Source organism: Pogona vitticeps, chromosome 1 (assembly GCF_051106095.1).
Source record: "Pogona vitticeps strain Pit_001003342236 chromosome 1, PviZW2.1, whole genome shotgun sequence".
NCBI classification, from domain to species: domain Eukaryota; kingdom Metazoa; phylum Chordata; class Lepidosauria; order Squamata; family Agamidae; genus Pogona; species Pogona vitticeps.
Window position 1 is genome coordinate 48910634 of NC_135783.1, and position 27425 is coordinate 48938058.

The 27425-nt window shown below is 40.1% G+C and overlaps 1 protein-coding gene across 3 annotated transcripts in view; it reads right to left on the reverse strand.

The window, feature by feature from the left end:
• Positions 1-6015: 6015 nt before the first annotated feature.
• The window catches only part of RASGRP3 (RAS guanyl releasing protein 3), an 86656-nt gene continuing 65246 nt past the window's right edge, over positions 6016-27425 (reverse strand). For all 3 annotated transcript variants that reach the window (XM_078383069.1, XM_072992216.2, XM_072992221.2), the window contains 8 exons: positions 25843-25920; positions 17968-18081; positions 16254-16369; positions 13652-13799; positions 12704-12740; positions 10367-10492; positions 7559-7923; positions 6016-6891 (listed from right to left, as the gene is read on the reverse strand). In XM_078383069.1, the coding sequence (XP_078239195.1) occupies positions 6883-6891; positions 7559-7923; positions 10367-10492; positions 12704-12740; positions 13652-13799; positions 16254-16369; positions 17968-18081; positions 25843-25920 (993 nt within the window). In that variant the 3' untranslated portion in view covers positions 6016-6882. The remainder of the gene's footprint in view (positions 6892-7558; positions 7924-10366; positions 10493-12703; positions 12741-13651; positions 13800-16253; positions 16370-17967; positions 18082-25842; positions 25921-27425) is intronic.

Here is a 27425-nt window from a genome sequence, read left to right on the forward strand (position 1 = left end):
TCCTTGCTGTTTGCTAGCAAGCTTTTGAAATGCTGCTAATAGGAATGTAAGGGAATTCTTGTCTATCCCTTGATGGTAGCTTGTAGAACACAGATAATAGGAAATGGACCTGTGGTGTACAGAGGCAATATTACGTTTGTTACAGGTTTGCCTTTAGCTTTATCAGTGAATGTTAGTGGAGTGAATGCTGCAGATAGAGATGGAAGCAGAAGGAAGTGCTTCCCACTTTAAAGGTATTGAAATACTTAAGAGAGTTCTGTGGCAATTGTCAGTCCCATGCTCTTCAATACATATATAAGAGAACAGATTTAGGGTCCTTGATGTAACTGAAACAACTTTTGCACATTACATTCTTTGGTTCAGTAAGCATGAATGTCAGCTGGCACCCCAAAAATATTCCTAAGTTTTAAATTTTCCTAAAGGGGAAAATGCCTTGATAAAATGGGAGATTTGATTAATTTTGTTCCAAAATTAAAGTGGACTGGGCTACTTTTCCATTCTCAGTTCAGAACTCAGGTTTTGAGTTGCATGCTTATTCTTTCTTCCCGTCTCGGAAGTCTTTTTCTTGTCTTCTAAAAATAATGTAGCAGGTAGCTGTTGTTTCCTTCTTCTATCTCTGACCAAAAAGGTCACACTAAGTTATTTCTAAACTTCAGTTATGAAGTAACCTGTGAACACAGTTGAATTTACTTTGTGCATCTTGCATTTGGCTAAGAACCAGGTCATCCCTTTCCTTGGGGAGAAAGAAGTGACTCCCTTAGGCAGTAGAGTTCGGGAAGTGGCATGAAAGGGCAACAAATACATATTTTGTTGCATTTTTACTGCCAGAGAGGCGGAGAGATCTTTCTGGGTTATTCTGCTTCATGTGCCAAAATAATAATGGCATTTCTAGGTACTGTGGACCTTGGGAGGGCACAGGCTATGATCTTAAGGCTCAAGCAGTCTAGAATTAGAACTATAGTATTGTATTAATTTTATGTACAATCTGCAGTGGTTTATATATAATTTCCTAGGTAAAGGTAAAGGTTCCCCATGACAATTTTTGTCCAGTCGTGTTCGACTCTAGGGGGCAGTGCTCATCCCCATTTCCAAGCCATGGAGCTAGCGTTTGTCTGAAGACAATCTTCTGTGGTCACATGGCCAGTGTGACTTAGACACGGAACGCTGTTACCTTCCCACCAAGGTGGTCCCTATTTATTTGCATTTGCATGCTTTCGAACCGCTAGGTTGGCGGGAGCTGGGACAAGTGACGGGCACTCAGTCTGTCGCGTGGATTCGATCTTACAACTGCTGGTCTTCTGACCCTGCAGCACAGGCTTCTGCGGTTTAGCCCGCAGCGCCACCACGTCCCATATCATTTCCTACCATGCTCTAGTCTAAAACATTAAGTTTGGACACCTTTTGAAATCAGACCTACTATTTTGTGCCAAGATTGCAACCATGGAGTTCTAGACATGGAACTACTTTTGGCTCAGCAAAGGTGATTTCCTGAAGGTGATTTCTACTACAGCTGATTGAAGTTGCCAAAGCTTTTATGACCACTAGATGTTGCTCTTGATCCACAAGCAAAAGAAAAACCACTCCGCTTAAAGGTTTTTCTAAATTGGTTGTTGTGGGTTTTCCGGACTGTTTGGCCATGTTCTTAAGGTTTTCCTTCCTAACGTTTCCCCAGTCTCTGTGACCGGCATCTTCAGAGGACAGGAGTCAGAACTCTGTCTGTGCTCTGTTGCAGTTAGTTGGATAGTTTTTCTAAGTGTTTATTGATTGGTAAACATGGATTTTTGTGTTCTGTATTCTAAATAATAAAAGAGAGCCCTGTTCAGCCATTATACCTAAATGGGAATTTCAGCTTATGTAGGGAGTGTGAACCTTATTTACTTTATTTATTTAGTTATTTATTTAAAATATTTTTACCCCAGCTTTCTCCTTAAAAGGACCCAAGGCAGCTACCACCTTCCCAACACCACCACCAAATATCAAAGGGAGTAATCTAAAAGGGACTTCTATGTCCCTTTTAGAGCCTCTTGACACAGTGGGCAAATTGCAGTACTGTAGTCAAGACTTTGCTCATGAGCTGAGTTTGATTCTGATGGGCTCAGATAGCCAGCTCGTAGTTTTATTTATTTTATTTATTTATTTTATTTATATCCCATCTATCTGGTCAGTCATGACCACTCTTAGTTGACTTAGCCTTTCATCCTTCCAAGGTTGGTAAATTGAATAATAAGCTTGCTGCAGGGAGATGCAATGTGTAGTTTGTATAATTAAATTGTAAACAGTCCAGAGAATGCTTTGAGCGCATGGACAAGCACCCTTCAGATTTTTTCACTTAATACAGAAAAGCTGAGAGTAGGGAAGGGGATGGTGATGCGTATAGAGGCAGGGAGTGTCCCATACTCCCTGCAAGAGTTGAGAAGTCCTGGAATAGTGTATGAATAAAGTTGTCAAAGGAATCTGCCTACAATTCATGCATATAGGAATTATGGAAAATCTACATGCAGGTAAACGGTGGCTTTACTCTTTCATCAACATCAATTTCAATGGAGATGTGAAAGAATAAAAAACTTAACATATGTGTAGGTGCTACTCATTCAGTGCATGTACTGAGTATGGTATTTTCATCCAACTTGGACTGCCATTTTTGGGAACCGTTAATGATTAGGAAGAGCCTTCAGACTATTTTCCAGCTCTATGGCAAGTTACAAACCACCTGTAAAAATACTGTACAAAAATTGTGGTTTCTCAGGAATGGGGAACACAATGCTTACCATCCTGGAGACTCCACAAATTTTGTATATCTACAAACATGTATGCCTCTGACGTGTATTCAGGATTGGTGAAGATGACCATTGCTCACTGAACCGTATGTCAGCAAACAGACAAGTGAATGCAGTTGTAGTAGTGGTAGAAAGTGCATAACAGCATGAGATTTGAAACAAACAGAAATACAATGACATGTGACCTAAAGCAATTAAGCGATTTCAATCTGGGGCCTTCCCACGTTACTCTGACATTGTCACTTTCCTAGACATGGGCCATTCTGTTGTGGGTAATGCCAGTTACATTGGTAATTCTTTCTAATGGTCTCCGTCCCTCCAATTTAGTGATGATGCATCAATAAAAAGCCCATGTGGTTCATCCTGTGTGTGGACAGCCAGTGGTTCTCCCCCCCCCCCCCAGCAATATTGTTGTCTACCAGGAAAGCAGAATGATAGTGAGATAGAAAAGCTCTGTGGAAGGGAGTATGTGCATAGTGCTAGTTTTCAGGTAACTACCATAGTAGCATGAGATTTCAGCAATAACATTACTGCTGTGGAGGGTGCCAGACAACCCTTGCCCTCAGTTTACCCTCTTGCAGCTGGACTGTTTTGTATTGTAGGGAAGAGAAAAAGTCTGAGCTCATATGAAGTACTAAACCTCTGGAAGACAAAGACGAACTACAAATGTAATATCTAGTGGTTTAATTCTTAAGTGAAACAAACAACGTTGGGGGCTTTCATTGTTCCCTCACCCGCCCCAGTGTTAAGGGTTGGTCCTCTGTTATGATTAGTTGCAGCTTTATTGCCAGATGGCTGTCAGTGACAGAGTAATGCAGCAAAGTCACAGGGATGTTGGTAAGTCTTTGGACCCAAGTCCCAAGTTTGAGTCTTTGGTACCAAGACTTGAGTCAAGTCTTGAATCTTTGGTACCAAGTCCCAGGCCTTGGATCCAAGTCTCAAGTCTTGAACAGAGGCTGGGAGGGGAAATGTGCCTACACATGCTCAGAAGCAGTGGGCCCAGCTCCTGCCCCCGCTGCCAACCTGTTCCTGCTGCTGCCTCCTACTCCCCCCCCCCTCCATGCTTACCTGTGCCTGTAAGACAGTGGAACCAATGACCTCGAGAGGTGGTGAGTGCTCCAGCAGTGGAGGCATTTAAGAGAAACTTAGATAACCACCTGGCAGATATCCTTTGAGTGGTATTCCTGCATTGAGCAGAGGGTTGGACTTGATGGCCTTTTAGGCCCCTTCCAACTTCACTATTCTATGATTCCTGCTGCCACTGCACACACAAAGAGTAGGTTCAGTTTCCCTTCCAGGAGCCAAGCCTGCCATTTCTGGGCATACTCAGAAGTCTGAGCATGCCCAGGAGCAATGGGCCTGGCTCCTTGAAGGGAAACCAAGCAAAGCAAAGCAAAGCAAAGCAAAGCAAAGCAAAGCAAAGCAAAGCAAAGCAAAGCATGCTGCTTATATACCGCCCCATAGCGCTTCATGCACTCTCTGGGCGGTTTACAATTTAATTATGCAGGCTACACATTGCCCCCACAGCGAGCTGGGTACTCATTTTACCGACCTCGGAAGGATAGAAGGCTGAGTCAACCTTGAGCCAGCTACCTGGGATTGAACCCCAGGTCATGAGCACAGTTTTAGCTGCAGTACAGCGGTTTAACCACTGCGCCACGAGGCTCCTTTTCACTTAATACAAGCCTGCTGCTAGCTTCTGAGGACAGCAGGAGACAGGAGTATGTTGGCGGTGGAAGGACGTGACAAGCGACTCAGAAAAATGGTTTCCAGTCACAAATTGTGTGTGAGTCATTTGGGGAAAAAAAATCAAATCAAGTTGCTAGTGCAGCTTAAGTGTGACTCGACAGTGAGTCTCAAGTCACAAGTCCCCATCCCTCCTAAGTCCCAGATGGAATTCATCAGAATAAACTCATGGTGTTGTTCAACTACCAATCCATCTTATTACAAGTACTTCCAGTAACCAGTACTGTCCACACAGAATGGCAGAGCCAGAAAGGACCTTAAAGAACATCTGGTTCCCTCTCCCCCCCCCCCATTGTAAAGCATTCTTCTGGTATTTTCCCACAGAAAGTTTGAGAAGCTGCAGCCCTACATATTTGAGTTACTTTGGTAGATCAAACAGGAATACCATCTTTATAAAGGCAGATACATACATTCATCAAATATAAAAACAATTCTTAAATATAATTTCTCTTTTTAACTCCTACTTCCTAGCCTTCTATGATATTTAGTATATGTACTACAGTAGTACGTGTGGACCTAAAAAACTGCAAACATCTCACTGTAAAATAGATTATAAAACTGGAAACAAATATTCTTCCAAGTATCCATCTAATTTCAGGAATGGGGATATTCCTGCAAGATGTTTTCCTTAACAGGTAGGTTTATCTACAGAGCTAGTATGAATATATGTGTGTGTCCAAATGTCCCCTTTTCGTTTCAGATGGCCCCTTTCCTGGCTTTTAGAACAATTGCGACATGTGAGATAGAGACAATTCAGGTAATTAAAGGGGACTTTTCTAAATAAGTCTGAGCTATTGGCTTCCTTTGACTCAAGTATTGACTATGAAGCAGTTCTGATGAAGATCATGAGGACCTACTGTCTTGATTTCCAAAAATATCCTTTGAGTTAAATAGCCCTTGAGCAATAGGCTCTAGAAAACACTAGAGCATAAACACTTGATAGCATCTGTCTTCATACATTCAAAAAAAGATTTTGTCTATACTGTACAAAGTTCTGCAGGGATCACTTGGGTTTCCTTCCATAATTGCTATCTACAAACCAAAGGCTATGTATGTTAGTTCCCCTGCTGGAATGCAAGGTATTAAAAAGGGAGAGAGAGCTTCCTTTTATCCTGTCACATAGAATAAGGTAAGTACTGAAAGTGTCCCAGCTGATAGATTTAAAGTGCACAGCATGTAACAGATTACTATAACTCATTGTCATGGTGGTTGCTAGCTCCTAATTGGGAATGGATGTCTTTCTCAGCTTAATAAGTCATGTATGTGTTTGGTGGGGATGTTATGTACCTTTTAAGCAGCTAACCTACAAGATCGTGAATACTCCATCCTTGCAAAATGAATGCACTTGGGGATGTTCTACTCCAGCCTAGAAGTTGCAGTGACACAGTACTGAGCTAGATGAGATACTATATTGAACAACTAAATGTGAGTGGAAAGACATACGGTACTCCTATATAATTTTCACTGAACATTCTTTAAGAAGGCCATGCTGTTTATGAAATATAGTATTTTATTTAGATAACGTCCAATTTTTGTAAAGGGTAAAAAACGACAACAAAACCCAATAACCATAAACCTAAAACTTGTGTTACACGACTATCTCAGCATAAAGAGCAACAAGAGAGAAGACCCTTCAACAGCTGTAAGATTACATATAACCTAAATTCCACAAGTTTTACACACCCACTATATATTCAGAATGACCTCATACAGTGAGCTAGTGCTGAGAGTCTTGTAACATACATCAGTAGCTTGTCACATATTTAATGGAAAAGTGTAAACATCTTCCAGATTTTATTGGAAAACAAAATATGTGGTCTAAGGAAAAAAATAAGAATGAGAGTGTACGTGTGGTAGGAGAAATTCTGAACTATGTGAGTTTTCAAAGGCCACCCATCTCTGTTCTAGCTGTCAATGCCAGCTACAAAATGCAGTCTTTGAAACATAAAAGAACATCAGGGACAAGAACAAGGTGTACATAAGAGAGAACATTAACCTAATTTGGCACAGACAAATCTGCTTCCTGCTGCTGTGGCAGTTATGATACTTGGAGACGTTTCTTTGGTAGTAGTGAAATGGGCTGTAACCACAATTTTCCTTGCCTGAGAACTAGTGACAGAGAATCGTTGACAAGGTGGATGTATCACGTCTTAGTTTTCTTTCTGTCTGTCCAAAACTGATGATGACATAGCTTAGGCTATGTGAGGAAATAAATAGTGTACTCTGTCATTAAACATCTGTCACAGTAATAAAAAGGTCTGCTGACTTAGTTGTATGACATTTGACCAAGTTCGGGCATTTATAGAATATCACATTGTCCTTTCTTGAACTGTCTTCCATCTTTTGCAGTGATGGCAGATCAGCTAGCCTGTAATAAATCAAAAGACATACTTTATTTCACACCTCAGGATACAATTGAAACAGACAATATGTGATGGCAATGGGCCACAATTACTTGTGTCACATGGCTGGACTGTACCACATCATACTACAAAGACTGCATGTTTGAAAGCATCCCCTCACAAGCAAAATTCCTTAGAGAAAATTCTCTGGCTAGCAAATGCTAAGCTACATTCTCCTGCTGGGTAAGCTTCTTTTCTATTTTCATATATATAAGGAAACATGCAGTTTAAAATAGCAACTGCTACACTGTGTGATTGTCTTAATTAGCCTGAGTGCTAAGCGTTATAGTATTCACATTTCCAAGTTTTAATTAAATTTAGTTGAAGTATTTTGCTTGGACAATAAAATATATGTGAAGTTTATGTAACAGAGTGCCCAATTCCAGATAAATTGTGATAGGGGATGAAAAATTACTTATGCAAATCAGTTAATTACGCAAATGAATAATGCTCCCAAATCTTCAAATGGACTTGAGTGGTGGGCATTTGTCCAGCCAATCTTATTTAACAAGGGAGAGGAAAGAAAGCAAATGCTTGTAACAACTATAAAATGAAGATTCTTCTACATGCCATGATATATATAAGTAAAGAGAAAGAGAACATAGGTTTGCTTAATGAATCTCTACAACCAACCTCCATTTCCTTTCTTTCTAAGTGAGCTTCTGTTCCATTCTGGTCTAATACATGTACTGTTGATGCTGTTTTGATGTCCATGTTAGACTGAATGTTTGATTTTTCATTTTCCCATTTTGCAAAACCTTTATTCTTTCCTGGTTTCCCATGGAACTTGGATTTCATTTTGGGGAAGGTGTGAGACCCTGAGTCTCCCCAACCAGGTTCATGCCACAGCGGCTCTGTCTGCGTTGCTTGGCTGGTGGTCACCCGTTGTAGATGAACTGAAATCTTCTGAGAAGAACCAGTTACAAGCATGATCGGTCTGCTAGCTAGATCTTGATTTTGTGGAGCTACATTGGGAAAATTAAATACATCATCTTGTACTGCAAAGGAAAGAAAATAACAACAAATTAAATCTCTAGTGACAACGGAGCCCTGAACAGACAGAACCCCAGATGCTGTTTCAAAGGTTTAAATTCCTGTTAACTTTTTTTAATGCTGTACTTGTAATTTACAAAAATTCAGTACTCTAGATCAGTAGTTTCCAGCCTTGGGTTTCCAGACGATCTTGGATCACAACACCCGGAAACCTGGCCAGCTAGTGAAGGCTTCTGGGAGTTTTAGTCCCAGAACATCTGGGGATGCAAGGTTGGGAATCACTGCTCTGGATCATTAAATAAAACCTTTCTGGATGACCAATGAACTGAACTGAAGTGATATCAAGGCCTATTAAAATCAGTAGTGTTAAATATTACTACCGAACTGTAATGACACCCTAGTAATTTCAATTTCAGCATTGGTTTTAATGGGATTTAATAATATTTCAGCTCAATGTAATTTATTGGACTAAACAATTTATTTTATTGCACTAACTAAGCTTCTAAAGGTGACACGCTTGTACAATGTTAAACAACAATGAAGGCTAGTATACATCTGAAGCTTAACTAATCACCGAAATCAGCCATGAAATCCTCTGAAAATTCTGATCCTGGATACTAAATCAGAGGCCTGAATCCTATTTAACTAATCAGTTGTCAGTTCTTCATCTTGCAGGTTCTCCTTTACATGCCTGGGCTTCCATTGATGGCCTGATCAAGTGATTAATGCCTGATAGGAGCCTATGGGATGGGGGAAAACTGCTGCTCAATTGCTCTTACACAATTGCCTCAGTTCCTCCACCCTAGTTACAACCCTGTCTGGATTCACATCTAGAAAACCTCATCTCTCCTTGTAGAGGTCCTTCTGGACAGTAGTGGCAATTTTCTGCCACTCTGGCTGCCCTGCTTTGTAAATTTTTGGGGGGACGGGCTAAAAATAGAGCACTAGGATGGCCAGAGGTAAAACAAGGTAGGGCTTCTGGGCTTGTCACATACCGTATTTTTCGCACCATAAGACACACTTTCCCCCCCACAAAACGGGGGGGTGGAAAGTCTGTGCATGTTATGGAGCGAAGAAAACAGATTATATTTTCCTGTTTTCTTCTCCTAAAAAATTGGTGTGTCTTATGGAAAGGTGTGTCTTATGGAGCGAAAAATACGGTAATCTACACTTTCCCTATTAAATACCTTAAAATCTGAACAGGCTGTTCCAATCATGAAGATACAGACTGATTTTTAGAGTAAAATAAAAACACAGGGAGAACCGCTACACTCTTCTGCTTGCCTTCAGCTTACTTCTCTTGTTACCAGTTGGATTCAACATGCAGTAGCTCCATCTGTTAGAGGAAAGAGCCTATGATAAGTAGCTGCTGCTACTGGAAGCATTCAGCTGTAAATTCTTAAAATTAGTCCACAGTGTTTGCTTGACCTGGACAGATTCAAATGGGTTTGTCATCACTCCGTGTACTCAGAGCCCATTCCGTCCCTCATTCACAATACCCATCATTTCTTGTTTTATTTAAGTCTTAGAAAATGGCTTTCTGGATTAATATTTCAAAACTTCCCCCAACCAACAGCCAAGTTAGCTGTGAGTGGCTGGCATTTGTAGACCCAAAAAGCAAGATCTCCAAGCTCTGGTTTAAACCACTGGCATGGGGGAAAAGGGGAATGGTAGTAATGGAAACTCCAAAGAAATATAAGGATGGCATTAGTTAGCTGCAGTGCACATCAGAATTTGAAATTCTGTTAGTGAGCAACTTCACATGTTTTGTATAGGCTGAACTATATACCACACTGGGTTTTGCCTGCAGAGGTGACCTTCCCACACTAAAGCTATCACAAAAAGAAAGTGGGGGCGGAGAGAGAGAGTTAAAATCATTTTCAATCTGGGCAGGCCTTTTGTTGATTCACCTGTAGGCTGTGACCACACAGATCACTCGGATTGTATGGTTACTTTTTTACTTCAGTGCCAGCAGTACCAGATAAGGCAATAACAGTGAAGTTGAGAAATTACCTTAGGATCTAAATACTGTGGCATTATCACTTTGATGTGGAGCCCCACTACTAAGTACAGTACATGGAAGTTGGGCAGAGGTTTGGGGGCCAGTCATGAAAATGGGGCCATATTCAATCAAAACCAGGACAGGCCTTCCTAGGAATTATTGTAGGCTAATGATATCATTGGATGCATCAGGCACTAACTATTCTGTGAAATAACAATTTCTTGAAGAACAGGGGAAGTTTCTTTTGCATTAATGCCTCCCAAATACCTGAGCCAGCATTGCCTTTACCTCTGCTAGCTACGCCATCTGGGGTATTTTGGTAGCTTTGGTCCTGAACAGTAATATTTCTCCTTTTGGGTTATTTGCATTCTGGATGTTTTGACTGCGCAATAAAAGAAAGATTTTTTTCAGTGAATCACCAATGAGGGCATATGGTCTTCTCTTACCAGCTGGCAATGATGGACTATTGGGCAAAGAACCGTGGTTGCTGCTCAGTGATGTTCCTCTGGCAAACTTTCTGCAGGCCAGAACTAGCAGATCTCTGCACTGTTTATGGCAGTTGGCACCACAATCTGCAATAAGTTGTGAGACCAAAAATTAGTTAGTTCTGGAAAACATTACCTCCACTAGAAAGTCAACAGAGGTAATACCTCAAACCATAAAAAGTGTTTGGTATGCATCAGAACATGGTATTAGATAACTGAAAAGATGTGAATGTTATCTGAGCATGAAATGCTGCCCTTGAAGAGATTCCAAGATTGTATCTTTGTGAAACGGTATGATTTCTTGCTCTGTACCACTTTTGCAGTAGTTTTATCCTAAGGGTTGAATTACAGATTAAGATGTTTCTACTTAGGCTCTTCTTGCAGTCACTCAGATCTCTCAGTGTTACATGCCTGTGTCATCAGACATAGAAATGAATCCACACTATCTCGCAACTGACCATGATCAAACAAAAGCAAGGATGTTGGCTAAATTAAGACTGATTCATGCAAACTTCTGTTAGAATAAGTAGTCTTCTAAGAAGGATCTACTTCTAATGATGCATTAACATTATTATCTATTACTACATAATTGGAAGTACAACTATTTGGCAAGACAAAGGTCCCTCTCAGATGATCACACATCTTTCTAATTTGCAAAGACACAGGTGAGAAAGCTGTGGTCTTCCAAATCCAACTGGATTGGAGTTCCCAGGATTCCTGATACAGGACATGCTGGCTCTTGGGAGTTGCAGTCCAACAATATTGGGGGAAACATACTTTGCACAACCATGTGTTAGAGTTAATTGATTTTCAGTGTATTAATGTCAGCAAAACATAAAGCATTGCAAGAAGATGATAACTAGTGCACAATCCATCCAAAATAAGTTGTTTTCAAGGGAATTTTATTTTAGCTGAATCTCATGCTAAGTGCTAACAAATGGGAGCTGTAAAGAAATGTTTACACTGGAACCTCACCTCTGCTCCCCCATGAAGTGTTCTGTCTATGGCTCTAGCCATGCCTTGCTCCAGGGTAAGTAATGATCAGGGTTAAAAACAGGCACTCTGGTAAAAATAACTTACATTGTTTTAATTAGATCTAAGCATTAAAAATAAAGTAGGGGAAGAATTAAAGTGCAATTATAGAGTGCACCCTTATTATTATGATTACTGGTTATCATATTATACTATCATGACAATTCAGGTGTAGTGACCCTTTCTAGGGTGTTCTAGGTGTTGAGTACTCTGTAATAGTTCACCATTCCCTTCTCCTGGGGTTACTTTGGGACTGTGCAGCTTGTCCAAGCTTGCACAGGCTGGCACTGAGATGCACAGTGGAGAATTGAACACCTTACTTCGCCTCTGCAGCTAATTACCAAACTTACTGAGCTATCCAGCCAGCTATGAAAACGTATCTTGAAGCAAACTCACACAACACAGTTGGGTTTTGCCTATATCATGGGATGGGGAGCCTACGATACTTCAGACGTCTCAACTACAGTTTTCACAGCTTCTAAGTACTGGTCATGCTGAAGTCTAAGAATGTCTGAACAGTTCCCACCCTTATTCTAGGTAAAAATTGAATTGCACCTCATGCAATTCATCAGAATAGTCTGTTTAAACATTTTGGCTGAAATTCAGTAGCAACTTACAACTAGAGTAGGTTCCTTGAATCAGGAAAGGATTTGGTGAGTCAATTCCATTGATTCAAATGGCCTATTCTTATTTTTTTTATTTTTTTATTTATTCATACGTTTTATACCCCCCCCCCCAGACAGCGTCTACTCGGGGCGGCTTACAAAATCATAAAATCATTAAATAACAATAAAAACATCAAAAATAAACAACATTCATAATCATAAAACATTTGAACAATAATATAGCATGATCAAGATGGGGAATCCAAGAACAGAAAGATAGAATTCAGGAACTGACATGAGGGAAAGCCTGCCTGAAAAGCCAAGTTTTTAAATGGCTCTTAAAAACACCTAGCGAGGTGTTTGAACAATATTTGAACATATTGTTCAAATGTTTTATGATTATGAACGCTGTTTATTTTTGATGGTGATGTTTTTATTGTTATTTAATGATTTTATTATTTTGTAAGCCGCCCCGAGTAGACGCTGTCTAGGGAGGCGGGGTATAAATCGAATGAATGAATAAATAAAATATACCCAGCGAGGTGTATTCTTGTGGCTTACTTCTGGATTTCAATTACTATACAGTATTAGGTTCCTAGCAATTAGAAAATTAATTAAGTTAGTAAAATGGAGATTAGTATTCATGCATGATTTACAGTACCTTTGCATTTGTAGCCTTGCTTGATTATACCCCAGAGCTGTAATTAAAGACAAAAGGAATAAAAAAAGAAAGCAGGAAGGAAAAACAACCTCAGTTATGAAGGTAGGAACAATGGCTACAAAAGGATAAACAGGAAATGACTGCTCTCAACACCCTTCCTGTGAGAAACAGCTATTCATTCAGCTGTGTGGCTCAGGAGGACTTTTTTTCCCTCATCTTTTCCATGAGCTGCAAATGAGGCAGCACAGGAGAAGTGATTCAACAGATTATTATTATTATTATTTTAAACAGTTTGGAATGAATCAGCATAAGCCCTTTTGGCTTGCATATTACAATCTATTTCTGCCTTTCTTATACTGTACACCTGTTTCCCATCTCCTGGATACAACATGACTTTTTTTGCATTATTTGGACAACACTGATTTTTTTCTTTAAAAAACCAATTAGGCTACAATCCTAAATAATACGTTTCTAAGAATAAATGTTCACTTGCCAGTAAATTCAAAAGGACCAAGAGCCAAATTTTAAGTTACAGATAACACACTCAAGAAGAAGGAATTACTTAATTCCCAGCAGAAACCACCACTACCACACTTACTTTGAATAGTCTACTTTGCATTGTGACTGGTCTTCAGCAGTCATTTACAAGCCTAACGTCTCGGACACAGAAGTGCCCTAAGTCACAGCTCTGGGATGCTAATATTTCAGCTGTCATTATGGGAACACTAAAATATTGTTTGCCCTTCATCTTCAGCAGATTCATATAAGATGCCATTTGCACAATATATGTCCATTTTGAAGTTCCTTTTCATAAAAATCTACCCAAGACTGGTGTGGGGTGTTTGTTTTACATTTATATGAGTTTTCATAATAGGTATAAAAACTGAATTAATAGACATATATGCTTCAGCCTATTTACACATCAAAATTACACTGACAGATACTTACAAATCCAGCACAGTGCTCGCAGAAAGTTGGTTTAAGATATGTCATCTCCTGGAAGTTATGTATGAAGCCTGGTCCCATTTTGCACTGCAGCTGTGATTTGGCCCTCAGAAAATAAGCCATCATTTCTCCTTTGCTGATAAGTCCATCCCTGTTTTTTAAAAATGGAATGGGTATGAGGGGAAATCGGTATGTTATTTTTAAGCTGCAGAGCAGGCTTGCACAACAGAGTCAGGTCAGAGGCACTGAACAATCCTGGAATCTCTGTGCCTGGTATGTAGAGTATGTAGAGATTCTGGGAATTGTAGTCTAATGTGTCTAATGGGCACCATGTTGGGGGAAATCTGCCAGAGTGAAACTAGAGCGTCTTTAGTCGCGCTGGCCACGTGACCACGGAAGATTGTCTTCAGACAAACGCTAGCTCTATGGGTTGGAAATGGAGATGAGCACCGCCCCCTAGAGTCAGACACGACTGGGCAAATTGTCAAGGGGAACCTTTACCTCTAATGGGGTTTCCACAGGTTTCTGGGAACCCCATTCCCCTGCTGTCCTGCATTCTTAAGATCAGCTTTTCCCCTGACAGCTGACCTACACATGCAGCCTCAAATAATGGTGATGATGTGGAATGACTTTTTCACCTCTTCATTAGAGCCAAATAATTTGTATGAAAACCATGGAGCATTTTTTGGCATAAGCAAACTTCATGTGCCACTAGAAGATGACCTAACCTTTTCCATTATGGACTAACTTACTTGTCCACGCAAGTATTTAAAAATCTTTTGTAAATAAGTTGAAAGCATAACATTTTGTTTTTGAATATTTAACATTGAGTTCAGCTACACATTGCACAATTGTTCCCAGGATTTTTCCATTTTAGAGCAGTCTTGACTTTCTTAATTCCATATGAAAACTTCCTGGGTTACGAAAAGCTAGCATGTCAGTGAGAAGGGTCTTGTTCCCAATAAGCTGATTTCCCATATGCATGATTATTTGTACATGACAAAGGGTTCAAACATGTAATCCCACACTAGCATTTTAAATCCAGAGTTTAGAAATCTTACCTTTTAGCATACAATTCCCAGAATCTCCCAGCCAATTCTGTTTGAAAAGTTTGAACCATGGATCCCTCATAACCTCTGACTTGCTGTTGTGCAAACCAGAGGCTGTCCCCGTTATTTTCCAAAGGGCATATTCTTGTACAAGGTGGTACTGGATGTGTCCTTATGGACGCCCCAGAAAAGCATTGGACATTGTATGGACAAAACAGGGTAATAGGATACTGTTCATACAATATACCTTTTTATAGTATATTGCAAAAAAAAAAAATCCACGAAAATTCTTACAATTTATGTAAGAATTGGATCTTCCCTGAAAAATGCTGATTCTTCTATTAGCGCTGATGCTGATGACATTTCGGCGCCAGGTCAAAACCTTCCTGTTCCAGAAGGCTTATAATTGAAATAATATTAGCTGTGGGTCTGATGGCAATTTTAATTGTATTTTAATTGTATTTTAATTATTTTATCTTTTACTGTATTGAATTTTAATTATTGTAAGCCGCCCAGAGACCTCTGGGTAGTGTGGGCGGCATATAAATTGAAAAAAAAAGAAAAAGAAAAGAAAAGAAAAAAGAAAAGAAAGAAGCAGGTACCAGTTTTTTAAAGCCGGTCAGTGAAATGAGTATGTGTATGAGATCTGTCTTCCTTCAGCTACTGTCCTCACATCCTCTAAGCAATGAGTGGTCAGTCTCATATAACTGATGGATGGTGCAGAGGGGGTTTTTTTGAGACTCATCAGTACAAATATTAAAAACTTGTCTGAAAACTGGCATACTGTGTACTTCTTTGTATCACTCATCTTTTACCAGTATTTTGGAGATGCTAGCTATTTATAATGAAATCCCTACAATCCTTTCATCATTTTTGTCCATCTATGGTCCTTAGAAAATTGGGGGAATTGAGTTTCACTCCTGATTTGATCATCACATCATATTAAGTGATCTAAGAAAATAACTCTCTCTCAGTAAGGGAATATAAAATGGAAATATATATGTGAAGATTCTCAGTCATCCAGGTGAGGTTATCCAGAAGATGAGTCATGACAACTGGATTTCTTTCTTGTTAGGTTGACATGTTTCACTACTCATCCAAGTAGCTTCTTCGGTGTGAAGAAGCTACTGTACTTGGATGAGCAGCGAAACGTGTCAACCTAACAAGAAATAACTCCAGTTGCCATGACTCAACTGTAGGGAATTAGAAGTCTAGTTGCCATGACTCAACCGTAAGGAATTCTCTTTAGGGAGAAGTGACATCAATGTCCAACATAAAATGGGAATATTAATCATCCTTTTTATTTGGTGTTAGAATCAGACTAGGAAAAGCCAACACCCATAGTGACCACTAGGACTACAACAACAGGGCAAATTAAAACAAAAGAAAATTAAACAATTAAAACAAAATTAAACAAATTGAAACAAAAAATAATTTATGTTTGTATTTCTGTATTTATAAATCAAGCTGCAATCCTTATGTCAGAGTAAACCCCACTGAAGACAGTAAACATGATGGGCAATACACTGTAAAACAATAAGAGAAAAATTACTCACTGATCTTTGTCTAATACACAGAATGAGTCCAGAAAAGGAAAATTAGCTGCTATGCTTTCAAAGTCTTCCTGAGATATATAACCATCATGATCATGATCATAGTTCCGAAAAACCGACTGGAAAAATGCAAGGAAATAAAGTAATGAGGGAGCAGAGAGTAAAACCAATCTGAGAATAATGGAACAGAAGACTTCTAAAACAAATGACAAGTAACATACACATAGACAACTTATGCTGCACATGTTTAAGTAGTTATACCCAATATATAAAACATGGCTATAAACCATGTGAAAGAACCATAAAGAAAGTTCTGCACCATAAAACTAGGTGCAGGTGTACTTTAAGGCAAAAGCCACTTTCTTACAACTTAGCATTATGTAAATCATTAATTAATATCTGGCCTGTGCTTTAACTAAAACCACCTCTTCGCTGATGCATACACATGCTAATGCTCTGAAATTGTAATATTGAATGATATAGGTATATATTTACAGTATTTGGATAGGGGTGAAAGAGAAACATATTTGCTCAGAAACAGTTAAGCAAATTTTGTTCTATACTAATTATATTTTTCAAAATTTTGAAAAGTCTTTAATTCTCTAGTCTCTAATACCTACTGGCTGACTGAGGATTTTTAATTTGAGGTGGGTGAGTTAATAACATGGGCTCCTCTGTTCACACCAGCTGTGTTTAACCTGGTAGAATATACCTCAACTGATCAGTGCAGACAAATTTGTCACTAGAAATTAGTTGGCAGTATTTGGAAGAAAGGATGATGTGTCTATGTGTGTATAGTTCCTCCCCGATAAATGGAGACCTCAGAGTAGGGTAGAGGCAATAAAACAACTCAAATTAATGCTGAAACATTTTTACATACTTCAACAGAATAATTCAACTAAATAGAGGACAGAGTTGAATTAAGGTGATTGAGCTTCTCAAAATGTATGGCACCAGTCAGGTTTCCAAGGGGAAGTTACACTCTTTGCTCTCACCTCTACAGTGTGATCTGCACATTATTTCCTACATGGGCTTCACTTTGTCAAGTACACACATAATGAGAAGGTAGGACCGTGTCTATAGACTGAAGACAAACAGTGCTGCCATTTTGGTCTGAGCCAGGCCTACTTCCTATTGGGAAATCCCATGTCTCCTGATTTTAATTCTGTTAATAAAAGGTGGAATAGGAATTAAAAAAAAACTTCATGCATAATATGTTGTTATGTGCCTTCAAAGTTGGAACCAACTTATGGCAACCCTAACAGGGCTTCCAAGATAAGTAAGGTATTTAAGGAGTGGTTTTATTACAGCCTGGTGAGCTTCCATGGCACAAGGATTTGAACCGAGGCCATCTATCACTCTATCCCCTACACCAAACTGAATATCCAAATACAGAATATACTCATTATTATATCCATGGAGGGTATTGTTTCTTCTGGGCCATCCGTAAGAACTTCCATGTCTCTTAACTTGATTGGCAGTTAGAAATGACACTGTTATTCCAGGTATTGTACCCTGACACTTATTTTGTAAAATTCTCTTGTAAAATCATATCATGCATCTTACAAAGCAATCCTATCCATATTCATTGAAAATTAGGCCATCCAAGGTAACAGCACATAGAATTGCACCCTTAATCTGCCATTTATATGCCTATTTGGCACTCGCAAGATAAAAAACATAAGTAAGAAATTGTACCATTCTTCAACATACTTACATCAACGAGCTTTTGGATGTGTTTGTTGATTATGCTTGGATCAGGCTTTGGTATTACTGCAGATGCCCACTCAAGTGGTACCACCAGCTTGTTAGGTGTTGTTGGGGAGGTAGGCTATTAACAAAGAAAAAAGAAAAACATTTTTAGTTTTCCCTGAGAAAGTTCCTAACCAGAATTTTCTTGCAAGTAACAGTGAAAAGGTGCTGTGCAGTTATTCTATCTTTCTTCCTGAACACATTTTCTTGGATAAGAAAAAAAGAGGAAAGAAAGAAAAGGAAAAAATGGTCTACAAAATGAATGTGATGACATCGGGACAAAAAAAGGAAAAAATTGAGAAAATTACTTTTTGGACTATAACACTTAAGACACCTGGGTCAGTTGAAGGCATCCGTCAGTCTTGAAAGATTATTGTAACGTGCTTTGAATAGAGGTCTTGGAACAGCATCTAGTGTGGCTGAGAAGGCCAATTCGAGAGTGACAATCCCTTCCACACTGAAGACAAATACAATCTGTCCCCTGTCCAGCTCCCTGATTTGGCTAGTTTCAGGACTGCCTCTTTGCCTCGGCCTGCTGGACAAGGGTCTCTTCAAATTGGGAGAGGCCATGCTGCATTGCCTGCCTCCAAGCTGAACGCTCAGATGTCAAAGTTTCCCATCTGTTGAGGTCCATTCCTAAGGCCTCCAGATTCCACTTGCAGATATCCTTGTATCACAGCTGTGGTCGCCCTCTGGGGTGTTTTCCCTGCACTAATTCTCCATATAGGAGATCTTTTGGAATCTGACCATCAGCCATTCTCATGACATGCCCGAACCAAAGTAGACGTTGCTGTTTCAGTAATGTATGCATGCTAAAAAATCCAGCTCGATCCAGGACTACTCTATTTGGAACTTTGTCCTGCCAGGTGATACCAAAAATGCATCAAACACAACGCATATCAAACGTGTTCAGCTTCCTCTCCTGCCTTGCAGAAATGGTCCTGGACTCGCTGCAGTACAAGAATGTACTCAAGACACAGGCTCTATAGACTGTATGAGAAGCAGGACTGTCCTCTCCAGAGCACAAAGCCTGGGTAAAATAATATGGAGGATAGACTGTTACCCTAGCAGAAAATACCCCATTTCCATTGTCACTGAAATAGTCCAATGGAAAGGCAAGAGCCAATACAACTGGTTCCAGCAATGTCACAGGAGTTGTCAGAGCGTGACTGTACACAGTCATGAACTGCCTCTGGGACTCCAGCTCTGGATTTTGCCTTGAGGTTAACTCCTGAAGCCTTTTCCATTGGTGGATATAGCCACAAGGCAGTGGAGGTTTGAAATTGGAGTTTTCCTTCTCCTGGAAATTACTATGTATCCTAGCAGTTTATCTGTACCACAGAATGAGAGGGAGGGAGGTGGAGGGGGTGGAGTCAGGGGAAGGGAGGGAGGAGCGAAGGAGTGAGGAAGGGAGGAAGGAAGGAAAGAGAAAGAAAGGACAGATGGACTGACTGACTGACTGGGTCAGTATGGCTGCTGATCATGCTCACAGCTGAGATATACTGAAGGCTATATTGCATGCAAGTAGCTTTCCCCATCTCTGGTCCATCACAAACCACAGAAAAGAAGGCGTTCTTGCGGCCACAATAAAATTGTGGCCTAGACATGCCCTGCAAACTAAGTGCAATACCTGTCTTCCTGGAGTTTTCTGTGCTCATTGTCAAAACTGCATTTGAATTTTTGCCCAATACACACAGGTCATTTCCCAGTACAAAAATATGATAGTCATGACAGAGTTGGCAAAGTGCATGGGAACCAGAGGGAAACTCATGGGGATAACTGCATTGCTGCCTGCTGGTGTTTTTAAAAAGTCTCATGAGAAGTATGGTCTAGTACAGGGGAAGGACATTGAAAAGCTTAAAATACAAAACCAAAAAAGGAATAGAAAATAGAAGAGACTGATGTGTAAAATCATCCTAGCTGTTTTTCCACAACAAAGGCTGGCTGCAGGTCGAATGCACCCCCTGACAAGGGTATCTATAGTTTGACTTCTTGTAGGCAGGTGGCAGAGTAACTTCCATGCTGGGGAGCCAACTGCTAAAAGACTCTACCTGTCCTCCTCCAATCTCAATCCTCCACAGTTTGGCAGCTCTTTTTTCTTCTTCTTTTAATTCTTGCTGCTCCCATGAATGATAATAGCACAGCAAGATTTCTTTGCAGCCTTAGCCAGCCATTTTCCATCCTACTTCTATGATCTTGATGGAGGGTAGCATGGATTTAGGAGCAGGGAAACAGTGTTTTGTGAAGTTGCCTTTATGACTGTGCTGTGACAAAAGAAAATTTAGTAAGTATTCTCTCTGTCTGGAGAGAACACTTGGAATGGAGTGTGTTGAAATGTGCTGTGCGCTGGTGTGCTGGTTTTACAGTTATGAAGCTGCAAAAACAATCGCACCACAGTTACTTCTACCAAATGATTATTAGATTCAGAAGTTGCCCAGGATAAATGTATTATCCCGGCATGCTGATTAAGCAAACTGTTGTGATTCTAGCAAAGCTTAGGGAAGGTATTTTTATGTTACATAACTTCCCCAATTTCCCAGTCAGCACTATAGCTGTAGTACCAAGTAATTTTTTCCCAAGCTCTGGATTCCTCACTTGAAAAACAATTTTTTTGGGGTGGAGGGGGACTCCTTGTGTGTGTCAATTGTCAAGACTACTTCTTCCAAAGATTTTCCAGTCCCTGGAAAACAAGGGACAATTTCCAGATAAGAGCACACCACTTGATGGTTCACAGCACACCAAGGTCTTGGCCACCATACTTTTTGCAAGTGAAGTGAATCCTACCATACACTGGGCAAAAATGGAATGGTTGCATCAGCTGCAAAACCACAGATATTCCCCTGTTCCATCTTCTCCAAGAACATCTGTTTTGAACAACAGGAAAAGTGGTGCTGAGGGTTGGAGAGAGAGAAGTCAGTGAAGGCTGCCTTGCATCTCTCCATCCAGGAGAGCATTCTGAGCAGAACTCCAAAAAGTGAATTACCCTCCCAAAAACAAGGAACCTGGATCCACCTCAATACATATATTTGACATCTAGCATTTATTTATTTAATGTGCTTGTGTATCACCTGATTAGTGCAAGGTATACAACCAATAAGAAATCCAAACAATATAATAGCAAATTGTGGGTTTTTTAATGGATGGTTGTACACTTACTGCTTTGAATGAATTTTTGGTGTTGCTTTTGTTTACTATCTGTTAATGTGATATTTGTTTGATCCTTTTAAGTACTGTATTTGTATACTTTCTGTTTTTACTTTTAAATATTGTCTTTTAATTATGTACGTCGCCTTGGGTTCTTCTTAAGGAGAATGGTGGGGTAAATAGATTTTAAATAAATAAAAAATAAACAAAACAAAGAAAGATAGTCAAAATCTAATCCAATAAACTAGACAAAGAACCTAAAATCCAAACCTAAACTATGGTGGGTGGGGCAAGCAGCATAAATGCGTCAAGGCTCAAGATTTTTGTGATTGTGATTTTTGTTTGCAATGACATCCTTTAGCAGAGCTTGGAAAATTTACACTTTAAACTAAAATTCCCAATAATTCCCCAGCAGAATTCTTAATTTAAAAAGTAATTTTCTAGTAACATAATTCCCACAGGTCAGAAATGGTGGGAGAAGGGGGATCAAAGGAAGGTATTCAGTGTGCGACAACATTCTAAAGGGTTGTTTACATTTACATTTGCCTCACAATAAGCTCCATCCCAAATGGAATTGATGTAAAAATCATGTGGTAGTCACATGGTTTTTGGGGACGGTGTGTGCATGTTCTTTTTCTAATCTGCTTTTAAGCTATGCTGTGCCCCAGTTGAGGGGGCTACACTGGCTTTCAGAATCATTGCATTTGAAGCTTTTTCCTGTGCCTGCCCACATTCTGGCCACTCAACCCTGCTGCTGTGGTATAATGAAGAACAGGAAGGGTCTGCTATCAAAGCTGCATGTCCATTCAGAAAGTTTAGCTGCTTCTGTCCCTTTAAAAATACTCCAGCTATTACCATTTATACCCACAGAATACAGTGGAACCTCTACTTAAGAACTTAATCCGTTTTGGAATGGTGTTCTTAAGTTGAAACGTTCTTAAGTTGAAGCAAAATTTCCCATAGGAATGGACTGAAAACCAATTAATCCGTTCTGGCTGGGTTTTTTTGTTATGTAGAGGTGCGTTTGTACATTGAAGCATTAGTTCCCATAGGAACTAATGCAAAGCTGGTTAATACGTACTCTACCACTAGGGGGAGAATTTTTTTTAACCTAAGATGACCTTAAAAAAAGAGCAGGAAAGGTTTTCTTTCCTGTTCTTATCTTGGATTTCTGTTCTCAAGTAGAAGCAAAATGTAGCAAATGGAGCTGTTCTTAAGTTGGATTGTTCTTAAGTAGAGACGTTCTTAAGTAGAGACCCCACTGTACTCCACAGAAATGAAGGATGCCTGGTTCTGTGTAGGGCAGAAACAGTGATTCAAGCATGGATCCTCCTGAATCCATATGATTTTAACATAGAAATTTCCCCCAGACATTATGAGCCCCATTTGTACCAACAGAAATAAAAGGTCCCTGGCTTTGTAGTGGTGCAAAAATAGTGATCCAAGCATGGATCCACATGATTTTAATATGAGATCATCTCCAAGCCCCTGTCCAATCTGTGGTTAGAGATGGTGCCTATGATTGAGATTGTTTTGTGGATCCATGAGGATTTGTGCCTCTGATCTAATTCCGCCCCCCCCAAGACAGCTCTTAGCTCCTCCAACTTTGCACCAGACTGGCCGTGTCCTCCCCTTCTTCTCAGGCTCTCTATGCCCATCTGTCCATCCCTCCTCCCCCAACCCGCTGACTATGGCGCTTGTAGTTTCAGCCACCTCTCCCACTGCTTCTGCTGATTACTCAAAGGGGCAATTTGCAGTTACAGAAAAGTCTGGATATGCGGAAATGATTGGAATAAATCAAGGTTTCAGGTGTGTACTAGAATAAACAACCCTCTGATGGAAGAGTATTTTATGTCGCTTTCCAACCAGAAAGCAAAATTTCCTGGCTAAGTAATTCATGCTTCTGTTTACATACTGGAGACACCTTTAAAGTATTTGTTAAAAGCAGAATGCAATACAACAGCATTTCTTATTATCAGCGAGATCAAGTCCTCAGATACGTGAAACAAGTTTCTGCCAACGCTTCTAGTTGGTCCTCATTCTGGGGAAATAGAACACTAGTTATTTCCTTTAAATTTATACTCCTGGCAGGGCAAAGCAAAATGTAAAACTAAAAATGGGGAGCATAAAGAAGCCTGAAGCAGCTTTTGATTTTAGAAAATTAGTTGGTGGAAACAATAACTGTTGAAGTAAAGTGCATTTCCTCGTATTCACCTATGCTCTGCTTTTGGAGCAGAATGTCAATGATTATTTATTGATTACCAGGCACCTGGAGAATTGATGGCATTGTTAAAGGTCACTGGCCTGTTACTGTACTGATTTTCTACTGAAGCAGGGATTGGAGAAAGAAGGAGGCAGCCAAGCCACATTGTTAAAAGAGATGGGATGTTGATTTTTTTTTAAAAAGCATGCCTTAAAAGCAATAGCTATAATTTGATTTTTAAAACATTCAGCTAGCAAGTATTTAAAACTTTGGCAGCAGAGAGCACTTTGTTTTTCAATTGCATTATCATCTGACTCAGTTTCAGAGTTTCCTTTCTTTAAATCCCCCTTTGACCAAAGCTCCTTATTTAAAGCTCTTCTAAGTATAGAGACCTCTGAAAGGAACCCCTTGTAAGGTATGCTAAATCCAAACTGTATGTGAATAGCGGTAGCAGGGCTCACCCATGACATGTTGCTGCCTGAGGCAGAGCCATAAAGCACAATTCCCCCCCACTCAAGCCACGATACTTAGCACCCAAAGCTGGCAATGTTCTTTTGCCTCAAGAGAGAGAGACTCAAAAAAACAACAACACACAACACAACCTCACCCTCTCCCTAATGGTTAAAATACTAGAGGTGGGTAGATTTCTGTTTTTGCACTGCGACTCCCAGGATATTCCTACTGGCTATATAGTATGGAAAATTCTCTAAGTTTTTGTCTAAAAAACAGAGATCTGCGTACCTCTTAAGAATATAGTAGCCAAAGTCTTACTGTGGCTTTATGCTAGTGTAAATGTAATGGTGCAAATTATGGCAGTGAACTGCCAGTAAGGAATAAAGATCCGGGTGCTATCTAGGAACACTTCATCTCAAAAGACCCTTAATGTTTCAAAAGAATTTTAAATATGTTGCTGTAGCAGCTACTTCCAGCAGCAGATATTGGGTATCAAAAAGGGACTATTGTTGGGTCCTGCTTGAGAAACTAGAAAAGATGCTTATCATCATGGACTGACCTGAGCTGCTCTCTAGAATTTGCCTCTTTTTGGCTACCAACATCTTTGGAAGTCGCTGTGAATCTCTAGCTCATACCCTCAAGATCACCAGATTGCACTTGCTGCCAGACTTCTCTGGCCAATCCTTGTACACTAGTAAATCTGGGTATACATCATTCAGGTGACATCCAGCGTGTTATTTTCATTTGCAACACTAGTTCCATTTGCATCATTTTGCTGGCAGGGTTCCTGGGCCTTCAATACCAGGAAACAAGGAGCAAACTCAACAAGAGAAGAGTTCTTTAAAATTCTTTCATTTCCAGACCATTCAGAAAACTTAAAACACACACTCTGGTATGGGGGAAAAGGGGAACTACTGGCAGCTGTAGATGACAATGGACAAACTAGGGATGTGCACCCAGTCCATGTCCACATGAATCTTTGTCCCAAACTGTGCCTTTTCCGACAGCTTTTCCCAGCTGCAGATGGCATTTGTGTCTCTTGGATCTATGGGGAAAATTCCACTTCTGCGAATGGGGAAATGCAAATAGCTAGAACCGGGGCTGAAGGCTACCCAGTGTCATAAGAATTATTTAGGGCAAAATTATCTGCCTACCTCCATCGCAGAGAATACATGAAAAAGAGAGACAGTCAATATCTAATAGAAACTTCTGCAGTGATAGCACCACACGAACAAGGGAAACCAAAGCTGCAGGTGAGGAGGCAAGGCAGAGCCCAGGATCCTAAGGGAATGTGAATGTGAATCAGCCCAGGATTCCTCTCCAATCCATACTCTCACTCACACTCACACACACACAAACACACAGCTGGTGCTTCTAGTTCTTTGAGAATTGAATGCATTTTCATCATTTCAGGCAGTATGACAGCTTCAGACGATGCTGTTTAATAGGTGAATGGACAACCAGATGCTGGCTCACCCAACTTTCTAGTTTTAAGGTAGGGGAGAAGAAGCAAAAGGGTATTCATGGGGTGTCCATTCCCCTCAATCTTTGTTCTAAATCATCCCCCCCAGCAAGACTTGGTACTTGCACTAGAGTGCTAGAGCAGCAGGACACCAAAAGAAAAAACCAAGCAAGGAGGAAACGGGCAGCCAACCCTTTTTTGAAGCATGTTAGGGTAGCTGTATAGTAAATGCCTCCTGCAAATCAGTATGGTTGCAATAGAGCCACCTTAACAAGACACTAACAAGTTCAGGTTGGTGATTTCCTGTGTGATCTCCTGCGTGATCTACTAAAATGAATTCACCTGGGGAAATCTGACTTCCTGGTTGTGACTTCACAGAGGATAATTTTGTATGTTTCCTGTTGTGTAGTCACATCTTTAATCTGCTCTGGAATCTACTATGGATTTCTCAAGCGATTAAAAGGAACAAGTTTATTTCATATATATGAGTGCTCTCATATATTTGGACAGGCAAGACACACATTTCTTAAATTAAAAAAAGAAAGAAAGAAAAGCAAAACTCCCCAAAAGTGACATACTGATTTTGAACTCCTTGGTTCCAATACCAGCGAGAGCTTGTAGATATCATCTTCTGTTTGGTAGAGATCCAAGGAAAGCTAAGAAACAAACAAACAAACAAAATAAACATCATATATTAATGATGAGCCAAAGAAAAGAAGAAGTAATATGATTCTAACAAAACTCCAACAGGTCAGTTATGGAAAAGCTGCTTTGGAACATGGCAGTTTTAACCATAGACGCGGTTTGGATGAAGATTTATTGAAGCCTTGCTTCATCCCCTCCTCATCAATATGACCTTTCTGATGCAATTCTTCCTGAAATCACTTCTTTTTAAGAGTTTCATGTATGGCAGGAGTAGCAAAGTGGTGCGGTTCAGATGTTTTGGGCTGGAGCTCTAAGAGTTCTTGAGAACTGGCTACACCAGAGGGACAAACTGGAGATGCAGTACCAAACATTTGGAGAGCATCCTGTTGCCTAACCTTGAGATATACATTTGCAAGGGTATGCATTACTCACAGATTACTCACAGCAGAGAATAACTAGAGTGTAACAGACAACATGTGGGCTTACAGATGTTGTTGGACATCAATTTCCATTGGCCTTACCCAGCACGGCTAATGCAAGGGGATGATAGCAGCTGCAAACCAACAGCATCTGGAGGAGCACAGACTACCCACCCTTGCCCGAGAAGAAGCTGCAGCTGTTTTATACAAAAGCTACACAGAATATGTCACCTCTTCTTTCTTTTTTTTATAACACAGAATGAAGTTGGTCACTTCACATCCTGATAGTGTGCTGAATATTCTTTTCTCTTGATCTCCAGCCAACACCGTTTTTTCATCCAATGATTTCGGGGCGACAGAAACACAAAAAACCCGAAGTATGTGGTGATATTTTAAACAAAGAACAACGATGGCTAGATGGAGAGGAGGCCTGTTATTACCTTTGATACTTCTATAGATGATGAAATTTTGGTAGACAATATGCAGAGGTGAGTGGTGAAAAAAGTTACATATGCTATAATTCCCCTTTCACCCACCTATTAAGATAAAATATGCTCGTCTTCCATTGATGCGCCACATGGACATTCCCTAAAGTGACTGGACCAGTGAGAAAATACGAATTGCCTATGATGGTTCATACTAAGGGTTCATGCACTCTGTGCCCCTCAACTGTTACTAAATGGTAATTCTCAGCATTTCTCACCACTGGCTATGCTAGCTAAGACTGGCATGAGTTTTAATCTGATAGTACTGAAATCATTCACCTGGATCAAGTGTATTCTGGTGGTGGAAATGTTCCTGAACAGAATTCCACTCCTAGGAGTGAGTGAGCTTGTACCAATATGGATGCCTGAAGGATTTTTGGTAGGAGAGGGGAGGTAATATACTGATAGGCTAAATTTGCATGTGTCCTTATAGCACACCTGTGTATCTTTCTTGTGTTCATGCACTCATTTAGATCACTGGTTCTTAACCCTGGGTTACTCAGGAGTTTTGGACTGCAGCTCCCAGAAGCCTTCACCACCAGCTGTCCTGACTGGGGTTTCTGGGAGTTGCAGTTCAAAAGCATCCGAGTAACAAAGGTTAAGAACCACTGA